At 33.9% G+C, this 16,714-nt stretch overlaps 1 protein-coding gene across 1 annotated transcript in view; it reads right to left on the bottom strand.

Annotated features, from left to right (window-relative positions):
* Nucleotides 1-8,076: 8,076 nt before the first annotated feature.
* Nucleotides 8,077-16,714, bottom strand: part of LOC128885476 (protein N-terminal glutamine amidohydrolase-like) — a 17,384-nt gene continuing 8,746 nt past the window's right edge. Inside the window, exons 4-6 of the mRNA XM_054139544.1 lie at nucleotides 13,689-13,959; nucleotides 11,166-11,332; nucleotides 8,077-8,555 (exon numbers count right to left, since the gene is read on the bottom strand). Of these exons, the coding sequence (XP_053995519.1) occupies nucleotides 11,178-11,332; nucleotides 13,689-13,959 (426 nt within the window). The 3' untranslated portion in view covers nucleotides 8,077-8,555; nucleotides 11,166-11,177. The remainder of the gene's footprint in view (nucleotides 8,556-11,165; nucleotides 11,333-13,688; nucleotides 13,960-16,714) is intronic.

Raw genomic sequence — 16,714 nt, 5'->3', positions numbered from 1 at the left:
CGTATTAAAAAGAAGCAAAGTGGAATAAAAGATAACTTTCTAAAGTATTCTATTCTTATAAAAAAATAATCATTAAAAATGTCTAAAAACTCGGACCAAGTGAAATTTCTTATTTTCGTATTTATAGTTTCCATTTTTCTCCTGTAAAAATAAATGGAAAAATAACAAATTTTATTGAAAGTATAAGAATTTTGTAATATATACATATTTTATATCGTTAACGAATTTAAATTAGGAACTAAGAAATCGTTTGAATTCAATTAGAATTGAAATGACGTACATTTATTTAAAAAAGCAGCTTCGAAATAGATTAAAGAAATGATCGTTCGGTGTTGCTCTAGACGAATCCGACAAGAATTCTTATTTTATCGAAGAGAAGAAGGTTAAGGTTGGGAAACACTGACACGGAGTATCGACTCGTCTTATCGATAGTTATTTATGTTGTACGGTTTAGCAGCGAGTACCGACGAAGACGCGATGCAACGTGTCTCGAAGGAAATTGCAATACCATCGAGGGAATGATAATCGCGCTCTGTACTCGTGTCATCTCGCGATTTACTTTTTCAACCTTTGTCTAAATCGATGAAACGAGTGGTGACAATTCCACACGCAATATCCATTTATGTTACGTAAATTATAAGAGTTTACCGATAACTAGGAATCCTTAAGCGTAGAAGGTTGCTGACTAACGAAATGTGCCCTGCGAAAGAAAAACGTAAGGATCGAAAGGCAATACGCAGAGATGGGTAAAATTTTGTTGATAGATAGCGAATATAAACATCATGCAGCGATTTATTTGCAACGTTTATTCGATTACAGTATTGTCTCGAAATAAGCAACTTTTCTCGCCTCGAAATAAGCAACTATCCCCACCTTTTTGTTTGAAGTCGTCCGAGCGGTAGATCCGAGAAGAAGCGAGAGGTCCGTGAAAACGAGAAGGCGAAGAGATTAGTAAAAAAGAGCACAGAATATGTGTAATGTTTTCTTTTTCTCTGGCACGTGTATTCTCCGAAACAATACTGTTAGTTGTATGTATTGGGTAGACTTGAAAGTAATGCCGTTTCTTTTACATTAAATTCAAACAGTTTTTTAATCAATTTCTATTTTTAAGGGGTTAGTCGCAGTCAGGAAGAGGAAAAACGACATTTCTTTGTGATTTTTTTTTAGTTATTAAATAATAATTTGCATAAGTAACAATTAAGTATATTATAAAGCATTTTTTTGAAGAACTAAAAAACATTTTTTGTTTTAAGAAACGTTCAATTTATATCTTAAAAACATAGGTTTGCGATGAGCAAGATTTCTCTACACTGGTTTACTTGAAAACAAAAACAAAGATAGGTTTCGAAAATATATTAGTCTAGCGGGTCCCTGAACCAAGTATTTTGGAAACAATTAATTTAAAACAAGATGGCGTACATTTGAAGTTGATATTCAATTTTTTCACTAAAATTAAGCGATTCAATACAGGATAAAAAAGAAAGTATACAAGAAAATAAAATATCCTTCGATCAGAGACCCGTTAGTCTAATATATTTTCTAAATCTACCTTTAGTTTTGTTTTCAGGTGCACCAGTTTGAAGAAATCTTTCTCACCGCGAACCAAGTGGCCATCCACGCCATCGTCTGTTACGACGAAATGAATGAACCTTTTCTTAAAACAAAAATCCTTTTATAGTTCTTTAAGACATACTTTGTGATATATTTACATTTCATTAATAAAAATTATTATTTAATACCTTAAAAAAACACACACACAAGAAACTGTCCGTTTCCATTTTCCTGACTGCGACTAACCCCTTAACACGTTGACTGTCAAACAAATATTCTTGAAAATTTCTGCTAAGATTAAATATTATTTAGACTATCGGAGGCTAGGTGATGAAACATTTATCGTGGTATTTAGTTTTGTAATTACATCAAAATTCAAGAACTTCATTTAGATTCATCTACTGTGACGTCTAACTTTCAGAATTTATCTTTTTAGTTTTTGAGTGAAAAACACTGTCACCCATATATGGGTGACATGGCGATCAACATGTTAATTAGTTATGCAATCGCCATCGTTATCAACAGCCTTCTGTTATCTAGTGTGCAAATTTTCAATGCCAGGTCGATAAAAATCAACGAGTAGAGTGATAAACAAGTATTTAAAAACGACTTTATTTTGCAGTCCACCTAATAGTTCGCCGCTACACCGAACCCCCTGTTTTGTCTACGGGTTCCCCCTCGTCTCCCTCAAAAACAAAAGCAAGCCGAATAATAGTATACCTCCCTTGAAAATAGCAACTCGCCACCTCCGACCAATTTGCTTATTTCGAGACAACACCGTAATCGGTTATCGAATTAAATTTGTCTTCGTTTGATAGCGCATGTATAATTTCATTTCATAATTCATATCGCACTTCTCATAGTATAATTAAATATTCGTTACTCGAAATATTTATCTATTAATTCTTTGCGGCACAGGAATGCAGGTCATAAAATAGACCCATGTTGCACAGGAATTTTATTGCGTTTTAAATGAAACGAAATTGTTATATTTTTATCAACACGTTCACTGCTAAACTAAAATTCTTGAAAATTTCTACCGTGTTTAAATTTTGTTTACAGACTATTGGAAGCTGCGCAATGAAACATTCATTTTGGTATTTAGTTCTGTAACTTCATCAAAATTCAAGTATTTCGTTTAAATTCATTTTCTACGACACTTCACTTTCAGAATTAATAGTTTTCGTTTTTCAACGAAAAGCACTGTCACCCACATATGGGTGACGTGGCGATCAACGTGTTAATAAAGGTATCACACCAATACACATGCAGCTGTTGCAAAATTTCGAGATGGGATTAATAATGTCCCACCGTGCATTACGGTCCACCAAAAAGGTGGGACACTTTTAATCCCGCCGTGCCTCAAAGAGTTAATATACAGACGAAATTCAATTGATTCTATATAATACATCTATAATAGATTTCACGTGACAATTTTTCCCATCTCTGCGTTCGATACGGCGCATGGCGTCGTGCTTGCGGGGAGTGTTGAATATCGTAATTCACCATGTAACTTCTGTAATTGTACATTATATATATTTTTGCAAATTGAATACAATATACATTTGAAAATTCATGCGCGTCGTCTCTTCTCTCTCGACTCTCCGATGCCTAAAGTACGATTAATCTCATAACAGCGTTTGACCCGGATCAAACAGCACACGCCGGAATACTGTGCGCATAATGAGCAAAAACGTTAAACCACGTGTGTGTACGGGTTACTTCAACAAACACCGAGCACCTCGTACACGTGGTACGGGGTAATAGAAAGTCGATCGTGCGGAAGGAAGTATCGGATAAACTTAGCTTAGCGATTGATAGACAACAGTCTCGGAATAATCTTCATCGATTAAGAATGTGTCGAGACAGTGGCGCATTGTACTTCTATCAGAGAAAATGGGATTTTTAAGCCCGTATAAATAAAAAGAGGATACTATTGTAAATAACACATTGGCTTCAAATGGCACACGTGGGTGTTAGATGTACAGTAAAGACTGGATAAATGCAAGACAGGATTGACTGGATAAATGCAAGATGACTATCTCCACCACTGGGAGGGAGGAGGATTGCAGTTCTTTAAACAGTGTAATATGTTTCTAACCGATTGATTACGCTTCTGCCGACTGCAATTTTCCTCGGACCTCTTTCTCTTTCAGTCTCTGTCCTTTTCTACGGTAATGTAACGTAATGTAATGTACAAATGTATTAGGTGAACCGGAAAATAATGTCGTTTCTGCAATTTTAAATACTTGTTTATCGTTCATCAACTAATTGATTTTTATCGATCTGGCATTGGCAATTTGCACACTAGATGGCAAAATGCTATTGATGACGGGAGCGATTATACAATCAATAATTAAAAATAGAAATTTATAAAAAATTTGTTTGAATTTAATATAAAAGAAACGACATTACTTTCCAGTCCATCTAATAAACACAGAATAGAAATTCTTGCACTTATCCAGTCTTTACTGTATACGTGTCTCAAAATGAATATATAAAACACTGTAAGTGGTTCGATTCTTCTTTATAAATATCAACAAACGTTTCGCAAACTAAAACAATTACATAAGTTTTAAACTTTTTGTTCAATTCGTGATTGAACAAAAACTGGAATTATATATACAATTGCATGTACAATATAGTAGTCGGAGAATGTTGCGAAGTTTCCGTACATTTACAATTGTTTCTGTGTATACTATACAAATAAGAAATAGTAATTTCTAGAAATAGTTACAATGAGAAAATATAAGATTTTAAGTTTTTATAACAAATGTAGAGAATCTATGTTAAAAAGCGTAAATCACGATGTGAAACAGTTGTTTCCGACTCTCCTCAAAGTCTATTCAATCTCTCAAATCTCTCTTCAATCTTTCATTGAAAGATATTATTTATTTAAAAACTTGTAACAATTTTTTTCAACGTAACACAATTGAAAGACCACACGAAGCCAGTGTGTTGATTCAATCTCATTTTATGGAGACTCAATGCAAACCAATTATGGAACATAAGAGATATATCTAATTCAGACTTATAGAGTAATGAATACTTCAGAGTAAGTATATTTATTATTTCATTTAAAAGTTGTGAATCGTTCGGACTGAGAAATTGTGTATCACTTTATCTCAGCCAATTTGATTCGTTATATTAGTTTACGCTTTTCTCGCTAGAGGACAATTTTCTAATACAATTGATAACTTTTTCAAGCTTTCAATCGAAACAACAAATTTATTTGTATCACCTCTACTTTAGGGAAAGTCGATATCAATAATGATAAAGTGTCTAAAGTGCTTTCATTTATTTTTGAAAATACTGGCATCGATAGATTCCAGTAAATCCATATAATAATAATATACAAACAAGTTCTTCGAATAAAATAACTTATATTTCACATATTATGTATGTACGGTAAACAAAAACGTGTTTTTGTTATTCTTATTAGATACTGCGCCACTGTGTCGAAGGATGCAAACGAAACGTGCACGCTCGTAGAATGTTAGCTTCGATTACCGTTTCGAGGTATTTCGTTTTATTTTGTTGATATTGTTGCTGTTCGTTTCGCTCGTCCTATTAACGATAGAGAGGAGGCACTCGACCGAGGAAAGGTAGAGAAGATTTCGTACCCACGTGATGATTTGTTTATATAAAGATTGAAAAAGTACATTTATAAGATTCCAAAGCTGAGATAAACGGAGTGCGTTAATTTATTATTTAATATAAACTTATCGTAGACTCGAAAGACGAAGTTCGTAAAGGGGTTCCTTAACCCTTTGGTAATACTCTGTGAACGTACGCGCGTATCGTGATAGATGATATCATGACCCTGGAAGTCGTATCATTCGGTTGTTCCAAAAGTTTCTTTCGTTTTATTGATAATTAATGCATACACAATATTGTATGTTTTATGTTACATTAAAAAATTGTGTACAATTCATTTCGCTCCATTACTGTTACAGCATCAATGTCTAAGAAATTAGATTGCCTATTTATATAAATACTGCCACAGACAATAATTGAATGCAACCCACGAAAGAAACTTTTAGGACAACCTAATATAATGTATTTTGCAGAATGAGAGTGATAACAGAACGTGTCATCAAACGTCAACAAATATATGTATATGTACGCATTTTATATACATATATATATGGATATATACATGTATATATATATTATATAATATTATTATTATATATTATATATTATATATATATATATAATACATACGTATGTATAAAACATTGTATAATTCAATATTTCCGACTAAACTCTCTTGTCGGCGTATCGAAATTGATACCGTATAATTAAATTTATCGATATAATAAATATGAGATATTGATAAATATATACATATATATATGTATATATACAGGGTTAGGTATTTAAAACAAGCCACCGGAATAAGGTTTGAATAAGGTTGTTATTCAGGTGGCTTGTTTTAAGTGCCTCACCCTGTATATGCGTGTTTGTACAACATATATAATAATCGTCATCGTCAAGATATTATGTAATAACAATTTCTTCTGATATATTTAGTAATACCTCGAGGGAGGAGATCACATTCGGAAGGCAATTAATCATTTCTCGGGATATTTTTTTCAGGAGAAGAATTTATGTAAAGTTTTCTTCAAGTTTGAGAATATTTTAAACGTGTTTCAAAGTACATTTGGTAATTTTTCGATTCAATTTATAAAGAAGTTATTAAGATATTGTGTTTTTGTTTTTTAATATTTCTTCAATTCGTGGAAATAACTCAAAAACGAATTGACGTATCGTTTTTGAATTTTGTGTACATGTATTTTACTTAAATGCTTTGAATATGGACTGAAGAATTGGAGTGATCCCATTGTTTAAAGTATATTTTTTAACTAAAAAATGAAGAAATGGTGATATTTTCTTTTAATGGCTTCTAAAAAATTCAATGTTCAACTGCTTTCGCTGCAGGTTAAGTCACATTCTTAGAAAACATGTTAATAGTCCAAAAAAAAAAAAAAAGTTTCACTGATTTCGAATAAAAATTGTGACGAAAAGTCCTACTTGCTAGAGGTAACAGTTGCTATCTCAAAGATTTTCGTGCGAAATGAATCAAAAATATTGCCGAATGTATTTTGAAACATACCTTAAGCATTCTTAATATTAACAAAAATCTAAGTAAATTTTTGCCTGTAAAAAAAAAAAAAAAAAGATCATGAAAAACATTTCACGGCTTCCGAATGTGGTTTTCTCCCCGTAAATGATAGAGAGATTTAGGTCTTTTTCTCTCGCGTTTTTATTTCGGTAATCGGAGGTACTACACGCTAGATAGATCGGTCCCGGATTTTTCACATACGACACAACGCCAGTAGCCGTGTAAAAAACGATCGCGGACTGCTCCGTCCCGTGATTTATACTCGAATTCGTCCGGTGACTTCGGTGTGATCGAAGTCGCAGAACATGGTTGCTTACAAGTACGTATGCAAGTAGCATATAACACGATACAAGTGAATCGGAGAGATACACATGTCGACGATAGAAGACAAAGAGAACTAGTGAAAGATATTCTGGAAGGCAAAGAGTGGACGAACTCTTAAACTATCGACGCGACTGCCGATTCGCTTGTTTATTGAATCGACGAACCGATAGTTCGGTTGCGTTCGCTTGTCGATCGACTTCTCCGAAATTCTTTTCCATCGTGACGTTCAAATACATTTCTAATTTCTGATCGGAATAGCGTTTCGAACGAACATTACACGTAATTAGTTTTAATCTTCGATTTGAATCGAATTATTACAAATAAGTAAACGGTATGAATTATATAGAATTTTGAACTAGACGAATTAATAGTATTTATGGAAGAAAAATAAGGTGGTTTAGAAGAGATATTGGAATATGTAGAATTGTGATAAAGAAGTAGTATAGTCGCGTTAGAAAATGCCATAATGATGTAAGAATAATATAAAGTTGTCAATTGAATCGGATTAAATTACAACAGATTTTTTTTAAGGCTAGATTAATTCAGCAACGAAGAGGTCGAAAAACAGCTAATACGAAGTAAGTGAAGAGAAAGGAAAAACAAATGAAAGCACTACAATTATCATTTTAAATTACAACAGATTTTTTTTAAGGCTAGATTAATTCAGCAACGAAGAGATCGAAAAACAGCTAATACGAAGTAAGTGAAGAGAAAGGAAAAACAAATGAAAGCACTGCAATAATCATTTTAAATTACAACAGATTTTTTTAACGCTAGATACACTGACATAAAGTAAGTGTAATCGAAAAGAAAGGGAAAAAGAAACGAAAGCACTACAATTATCATTTCAAGGTTTCGTTGTCGATATTCGGGATATAAGGTATATTATTACGCATTCGTTGACTCGAAGACGATTTTTCGATGTAGAGAATTGGTCGTGTGGGGATGCAATCCCGTATGAATTCGGATCGAATCCCGATTTCTCCATACTCATCTAACATCATCTAACATCATCGAGGGGATATTCGCGACGACAAACGAACGCACGGTCGTTAAGAATCGATTTTTATATATATATATATATATATAGTACAAACAGTAGACAAGTATAGCTTGTAGGTATTCAAAGTAGAAAGTGTAAAGTATCACAAGAATTACAATAATCGTAATAATTACATTATATCTCACAAAGATCGAGCTTTCGCCCTTACCATATCGATCGCACAATAATAATAAGCGCTTTCGGTCGCGTCTGTGCCCGGACGCGCTTCAATAGATACACGCACCTAAGTTTATGCATCAATCGGAGGGGACTTCCCGTCGAGTGTTGGAATTTGTCCGTAAATACGATCAGTCTTTGACACAATAATTATAACGATACAATACCATCGATAGAGCAAAGCCGTGACAGAGATTCATTTGCATGGTTCGAAACGTACAAAGACGAGGACACTTATATCGGCCACCGGCTCAAAACTTGAAACATGGCCGATCGTAACGTGGTAGCACACAGCGGAGACGAGGGTCTCCGCGAAACGCTCTGCAAAAAAGACTTCAAAAGGGAGGAAACAAACATTATTTCAGCATAGCCTAGAAAATACAACGGGGCAAAAATACTTATCGAGATACGGGATGTCCGGTGAAGTATTCGGCGAACATCGTTTACGCGTTCGAGCAGGTCGTTTATAATTAAATGTGTTTGCCGAATTCTTCAACGAACGCAATTTATACTGAAAAAAGCACAGCACGATCACTGCACGCTAAATCGCTCGACAGCGAGCTCGCGTAACGGCGTTAACAACGCGATTCTTGTTCTTTCTATAACGATACATCTAAATGTTCATTTTCAACAGAATACAAAATTTTGAAACGCGTTGCACCGGAATCGAAGCGCTCGACGATAATAAACACGTACGCGACGCTCGACTATAATAAACTCGTACGCGACGCTCAACGACGAGTGAATGCAACAAGGTCTCCACAAATGCACAAATTTCTCTGCCATAAATGCACAAATATCTCTACCATAAATGCACAGAAAGCAGCTCCGGTACTAGTGGGTATACCTCTTAAGGGCTCACAGCAGTGTAAACATGATCTGGAATCTTTTTGAAACTTTTGAAACTTTTTTATTACCAACTTTTTTGTTGTGAAACTTTTACCATCATATTCCTGACATCTTTCTGATTAAAATGAGACCAAACACGACGTAATTCGCACCATATTTACTTGTAACAACTCATTATGTATCATGTATCTGTGCATATATCGTAGAACACTAACTAAAAAAAGATGCATGGTAAACATCATCCGAATTATATCGTGTTTGGTCTCATTTTAATCAGAAAAATGTGAGGAATATAATGGTAACAGTTTTACGACAAAAAATTAATTATAAAAAAGTTTCACCGTTGCATTAAATTGTCTCACCGACATACCTCAGTGTTTTCGCTCCGTTCTCTTCTTTAGTCGCTGTCCTCTACGTTCGAAGCTCGTCGGCAAACGAGAATATACGAACTCTACGATAATTGCACAAGGTCAGTCCCCGAGCTTGTGCATTTATGGAGACTTCGCTGTAAATTGGAGCGATTATTAATCTGTCTTACGATTATGTAATCGGTGGCAAGAACGAGGCACGTAAAACGTAACAAGCAAACGTTAACTGCGATACGAAACAGGAAGCATCGAAATCAGGAATGCTCGGTAGCAATAGGACCAATCCGATGACATGATTGTTGATACAGATACGTATCATTTCAATCAGAACAAGTAGTCGTTGGTGTTTCAGCGAAACTATATTTTACACATTTTGTACCATTGATAAAATGCAGACATCAAGTATCGGTATAACAAAGACTTTGAGGAAACAACGATGTAAGCTGATCTAATATCACAGCTGGAGAGTGTAAGAATAACTTCCAATTGGAGCTGTAAAGTAATGATTACTTTTGTACCCATTACAATTTGAAATAATTACTTTTGAATTAGGAAATAGTTATTTAACTAATTCTTGATTACTTTGTTTTTAGTAATTATGCAATACCTTATTCTTAATTACTGAGTAATTTAATTACTTTTTAATAATTATTTATAAGTACTCAGAAACTAATTAAGAGCTATCGCAAATCTAAAGTGGTTAAAAATACCTAAAAATAATTAAAAGGTAATTAAATTACAACTACTTTTTAATTACTTTTAGGTATTTTCAACTACTTTAGATTTGAGACACCTTTTAATTACTTTCTAGACAGTTATAAGTAGTCATTAAAAAGTAATTGGATTACTGGTAGTAGTTAAGTAACTCCAATGAGTAATTGTAATGGCAACTATTTTATTACTTGGTCAAAGTAATCATTACGTAATGGTAATTAAGAATTAACAGCTCTGCTTCCAATAAACGTTTGTCTAAATAATAATTTCAATAAAACGTTGCTTCCACAGTATGATTCCGCTGAACAATTAACACTCGTTAACACGTTGACTGCCACGTCAGTTTCGCAAATCTAAAGGATTCATCGACATTTGATCAAGTTTATGAAAACAAAAATTTACGATAATTCGACCATTTCTGACAGTAGAAGCGATATTTAAAATTTTCGTATTAAAATTAAAAGTATTAGAACCCGTTCAATGTAAACGATTTCGAAACTCGTTGTTGGTTTAAGATGGTTGTTAGTGATAACCGTCGTAACAGTCAATGTATCAATCGTAGATTGAAGATGACCACGTTGCAATCGTTTACTTGTAATTCTATTTAAAATTGCAAGCAGTTACGCAAAGTTGAAACAGTCGATACGTATCGATACAACGCTCATCATGTCTCGGTAAGCCTCAAACCGTTCGCAATAATTCTACTCGATGGTTTTGCGACGCAAAAGAATCAATTTATAACGTCCAATACACCGATGGTATCTAAACACGCCTCGGTCCCATCGCTAACGTTCGATAAATAATCTATCGGCTCCACTATACGTTTGCTGGTACATGGAAAACGCAGTTGCGATTTTCAGACGATGTTCAACGATTAAATAAACGTAATTGTCCAATTATGACCCAACACGTCCGCTCGCGAAGGTACACGCGCCTACGAATTCCCTTAGGCCATTAAATTCATTTTGACATTTGAAATTGAAGCGAACGATCGTTACCCTGCGAAACTTACTTAGCCGTGTGCTTATGTCGGTGTCGGTTGTGGCTGAGGTGAACTGGTGACCGATGGGTTCGCGATCGGCCTATGAAACCGATCGAATAATTGCTCTAACGTCAACACCACCCCAAACCCGGTCCCTGGATCCATGTTAATAAACGTATCCAAGTTATCCTTGCTCCCTAGAACGATTGAAAATAAATATGCACATTGGGTAAAAGGGACAGTTCGAGCAATGTAGTCTAGGTGCATGCCTTGAGCGGGGTTTCTACTTTGATGGATTAAAAACAACCGAATCACCTGATTATTTTTGTCCATTTTACGAAAGTGTGCACCTGTGTACCGTATAAATTTCATTACGAAATTCGTAACATTAACGAAGTAACGAAGTGGAAGCAAAGCGTTGGTAGAGAGCGTTTTATCTCTTTCTAAGAGCCCCGGAAAATAATTGACCTCTTTTTTTTTTTTTTTGTTTGTGCACCATTTTGCAAGAAACCGGTATTTTCAAATTTCCATACGCTGTCCCATAGCTTTGGCAATATATTTACAGAAAATGTTCGATTTTATGTTCTAAGTTGAAAGACGTGTGCTCAATCCTTTCGCCAGTTTGAGGCATCGCGTAAAAGGTGATTCGAAATTTTTTGATACTCAAGCCGGAATTTTAGAAGAAAAATATATAAAAAAAATTCTGTTTGTACAAATTAATATCCATTTAATGAAATACCCTACTTGAATTTTTCACTGCTTTTAATGAATTTCTGGAAAAAATTCTCGAAAATAGCTTACTTTTAGGAGACCTGGAGTGGCCTTACTTCTTAATAGGAATAAAAGAGAAGCAATTTTCTTATTGCACGATATAGCACAGTAGAACCCCGTTTATTGCAATCTTGATTATTGCATGTGAGCTTCGTTCGTTGAAATGCGTTGGCAAGTGGAAGAGACGGTTGCTTAGACATAAAAAGCTCACCCTGACATAGGAATCTCTTACAAGAATTTCATTACAAAAGCCAGCTGTTTTTCAAGTAAAATTAGGATAAGAAGCCGCGAATGAGTGGAACCAGCGATCATAAATAAAGAAAATATGCTGTGTAAATAAGGCTCCTTTCCATTGGATTGGCTACGACGATTACGATAAAGACTGGATAAGTGTAAGACAGGATTGATTGGATAAATGCAAGATTACTAATAATGCGTAATATGACCATTTTTGTTTATTTTTTAAGGTGAATGAGAAGTAAGTCTCCTATTTCACCACTATGTGTTTGTTCTTTCCAATTTCTCTTTTTCTTTTAATGTCTTTTTTATTTTTTCATTGCTTATCTTATGATATACAGGGTGTCCCAGCCTTAGTGATACAGCGCTCTAACTCCAAAACTATCGGCCGAATGGAAAATTTCAACTATGGAAATTGCATGGTAAAATGAGGCTCATGTTTCGAATAGAAGGAATTTTTGTTAACCTTGTTATTTAACGAGATACGATGGTCAAGTTTCGTTTTTCAAATGGAACTATATATATTTTTTTTATACCATGCGATAGTACTTTTCAAGACGAATTCATTAAGCTTTAATGTATTTATCCGATTTTTATTAGTTTTCAAGCTATAACGTAAGCTTCAAAGTTTGCTAATTTTCAAGGAAAAATCTTGAATCGGTCCCGGGCGGTCCCATTGATGCAGTAAGCACCATGGGGTTGTTAAAATCGATACCACGGGTCTCGTTTGGGATTCCAGGCCCAAGGAAGTATATTGCCATGGTACAAAATTGAAATAAAAAAAAAAAAAAAAATGATTACAGTAAAGTCTCCATAAATGCACAAATATCTCTACCATAAATGCACTGAAATTTAATGCAACTGTGGAACTTCTTTATTATTAACTGTTTTTATGTAAAACTTTTACCATCACATTCCTAACATTTTTCTGATTAAAATGCGACGCAACACGACCCAATTCGCAACATATTCACTTGTAACAACTTATTATGTATCGTACATAAATGTTACACGTTAAATAACAAAGTTAACAAAAATTCCTTCTCGCTGAAACATGAGCCCCACCATTTACCATGCAATTTCCATATTTGAAATTTTTGCGTTCGGCCGATAGTTTTGGAGTTAGAGCGCTGTATCACTAAGGCTGGGACACCCTGTATTTTTTCTGTATTTAACCCTTTTAGTGCCGGGAGACGATATATCGGCTCCTGCTAAACTGGCGAGAAGTGCCAGAGCCGATATATTGGCCCACGGGAGAAATAATCCAAATAAATTTGTACTGGTGTCATTGTTTTGTTTTTTATTTCGTCCTTAATATACTGCTTTTCGAATCGTGTAAATATTGTTTCTCGTTCGGCTTTTATGAGCATTTCCCCAAACCCTAGCAAAACTGTGAAATTCGGCCGGTTATTCTCGCATAGGCACCTATTTTTCGCCCGGCACTAAAAGGGTTAATCGAGGTTTTACTGCATGCTCTTTCTTTTCCTGCGGTCTGCGGAATCTAGTTTGAGTAAATCCTCCGTTAACCGGTTCTACCGAACGTACTTGGTGTTGATATCGGAGGATGATCCGGCGGCGTCTTGATCCATGTGCCATCCTCCCGTTTCATGTGATGCCGATCCGACGCGAACTCCCGCAAGTACACGCTGGCTGGCAACACTCTGAATCTTCTATGATATTCTGGCGACACCACTTCTTCCGATCTGAACGTTTCCATCGCGTACTTCCAGAAATGCGTAGGAAATGGCAACACGCTATCTAAATCGTACACGACCGCCCTTTCGTCGGGTGCGTAGATAAAGAATACGTGGAAGTCCTACGGATGTAATAAACACGTTGCTTTTCACCGTACAGCTTTTTCCATCGCACGTAGATCCTTAACCCTTTCGCTGTTTTTCTTCCCTTCTCTTTTTTCCGTCGGCTACGAGAAGTCTCCACGAAATCACGAAATTCAAGTGATCATATCTAGCAAACTGAACGGTAAATTGAACGTATATTTTACATAGATGTGTGTTAAGACGTAAATTGTAAGTTTTCTAAGTTATGAGACGGTTTGAACTGTTATCATTTTTTATCAAACCACCTTAAGGTGAGGAACAAATGAAAAATAAACCCTATTCATCCGTTACAGGTTGAATGAACATTAGAAATTACATTATAACAATAATGCAAGATAAATAAAATCAAAAATTTAATCGCTTAGGTTGTTCTGCGTTGGACTACATTAACTACTTGTTAATTGAATAAAATTTTGGCCATCTTTGGTATTTGCGCCGCAATTTGAATTAAATTTGCTAACATTTCTTTCCTTCTTCTATCTTCGTTAGACTACCGATTACAAATTCGAATTAAGAACTCCATATTACAATTAATGTAATGCCTAGTATTAGAAGTCGATGAATTTATCCAAACAAATGCCATTATATTATTGATAAAAACAGCGCCGCAATTTGAATGAAATTTGCTAACATTTCTCTCCTTCTTCTACGTTTGTTAGATTATCAATTACAAATTCGTTAGACTACCGATTACAAATTCGAATTAAGAACTTTATATTACAATTAATGTGATACCTTATATTAGAAGTCGATGAATGTATTCAAACAAATGCCATTTTGGATAAAAACATACAAGATTCCACTTTGAACAAATAATTTGTCTATTAAATTTCCCCTACTACATCACTTACAACAAAATTATTTATTCCATACAATTTGTCCCTTTCAAGTAACTTTCGTATAAATATTTATTAGATAAGTATCTTGATAGGTTTATCCCCTCGTGAGATATTTAACCACTCCGATTTAAACGAAACACCATGTATATTAAACTCAAACTAACTTAGTTAATATGTGAGAAAAGGTTGTCCGAGCACTTTTTGCGAACCATTATTTTGACACTTTGTGAATTAAAAAATGTTTTTCACCACAATTCTTTACACGAATTTTGCCAAGGTCTTTTGGATAACTGATCGAAGAATTGTTTGACACTGAAATTTAATTGTATGTTAATGAAGATAAGTTATACAAAAAAAAAATAACTAATGTGGAAGGTCCGACTTTGAACACTTTCGTCTAGTAACAATAAAATGAAATATATAGAACCAGTGCGTAGCACATTTCATATTAATATATTGACGTTAAAAGAATAAAACAGATATTATTGGCAAGACTGTGACAGTGGATTGAATATTCTGTGCTTTAATATTTATCGCGATAATTACTAGACTGCAACATTTCATCCGTTTATGAAACGCGGGAAACTCGCGCAAATTATAGACTGATCAATATTTCATAAATTAATATAATACTATTAATATTTTATGCCGCACAAGCGCATATGTTCTGCATTTTCTTATTTTAAATCCTTAGTTTTATATTATTTAATATTTGAAATCCTTAGTTTAGTAAAAACAATCTAAACACGAAACGTATTCTTTTGGATATTATCAGAATATTTGTAATAATTACGATCAATTAAAATTATATAAAAGCAATCATGATTCGAACTATATTTTATCATTTTGCACTGGGAATAATTTGCATTTGGGAATTATTCCCAAAAAAACTTTCTTGGCATATGAAGAGGCATTCATGAAAGAGAGAAAAAAATTTCTCTTGCCATTTTCTGTATTTTTGATTGAGTATACATAATCATGCCAAACACTTCCGGATTGTTCCAGAGGACAATAGAATTGACGAAATGTTAATATTACAGCAGTCATATTCCCGATCGCTGTTAATAATTAACATTTGTCAGAAATTAATTTCTAGTTATTTCAGGTAACAGATATAACGATATATAAAAATTCTTTACGATTACTGTGTTCGATGAATACTTATTCTAAACCGTGATTCTTATTAATATTTAATCGAAGACTGAATGATACTATATGCATTGTAAATATTCAATTAATTTAATTTAATTCAATTAATTTTAAAGTTTCAGATTATTATACCAATGTTATTCGAGAAAGCAATATTTTCGAACCTGAAAAGTTGAGAATAAAATAAGTAATCTTGAGATATTTTTCTATATTTTAATATATATTGATTGGACCAATTAAAACTTAATATCTCCGACATAATTAAACATTTGCGATACAGTATCATTCAGTGTTCGATTAAACATTAATAACAATTACGGTTTAGAATAGGTATTCATTCGAGACATTAATCGTGAGAAATTTGTCAATATTTTAATATCTATTGATTGGACCAACTAAATATTAATTTCTGACAATAGTTATATTAATTCTTAACAATACTTATTATTTAAACAATTGTGGGAGTATGATTTTGCTGTGATAGTACAAAATGAGTATTATATATTCCACTAACTAAATCTATCCACTGTCTTTCTTTCATTTTTGTTAATTTTGAAGTTTGGTCCTAGCTAGCTTAATATTAAGCAGCGCCATGATTCTTTTTAAAATACCAGTAAGTACAAAAGTATTGTTTGTGGCACAAACTAGTACAAAATGAGTACTAAATATTCCACTAACTAAATCTATCCACTGTCTTTCATTCATTTTTGTTAATTTTGAAGCTGCTAGCTTAATATTAAGCTAG

This window comes from Hylaeus anthracinus, unplaced genomic scaffold (assembly GCF_026225885.1).
Source record: "Hylaeus anthracinus isolate JK02 unplaced genomic scaffold, UHH_iyHylAnth1.0_haploid 11981, whole genome shotgun sequence".
Lineage (NCBI taxonomy): Eukaryota > Metazoa > Arthropoda > Insecta > Hymenoptera > Colletidae > Hylaeus > Hylaeus anthracinus.
The sequence above is the reverse complement of the archived record's forward strand: the minus strand, read 5'-3'. Positions and strand labels throughout refer to the sequence as shown.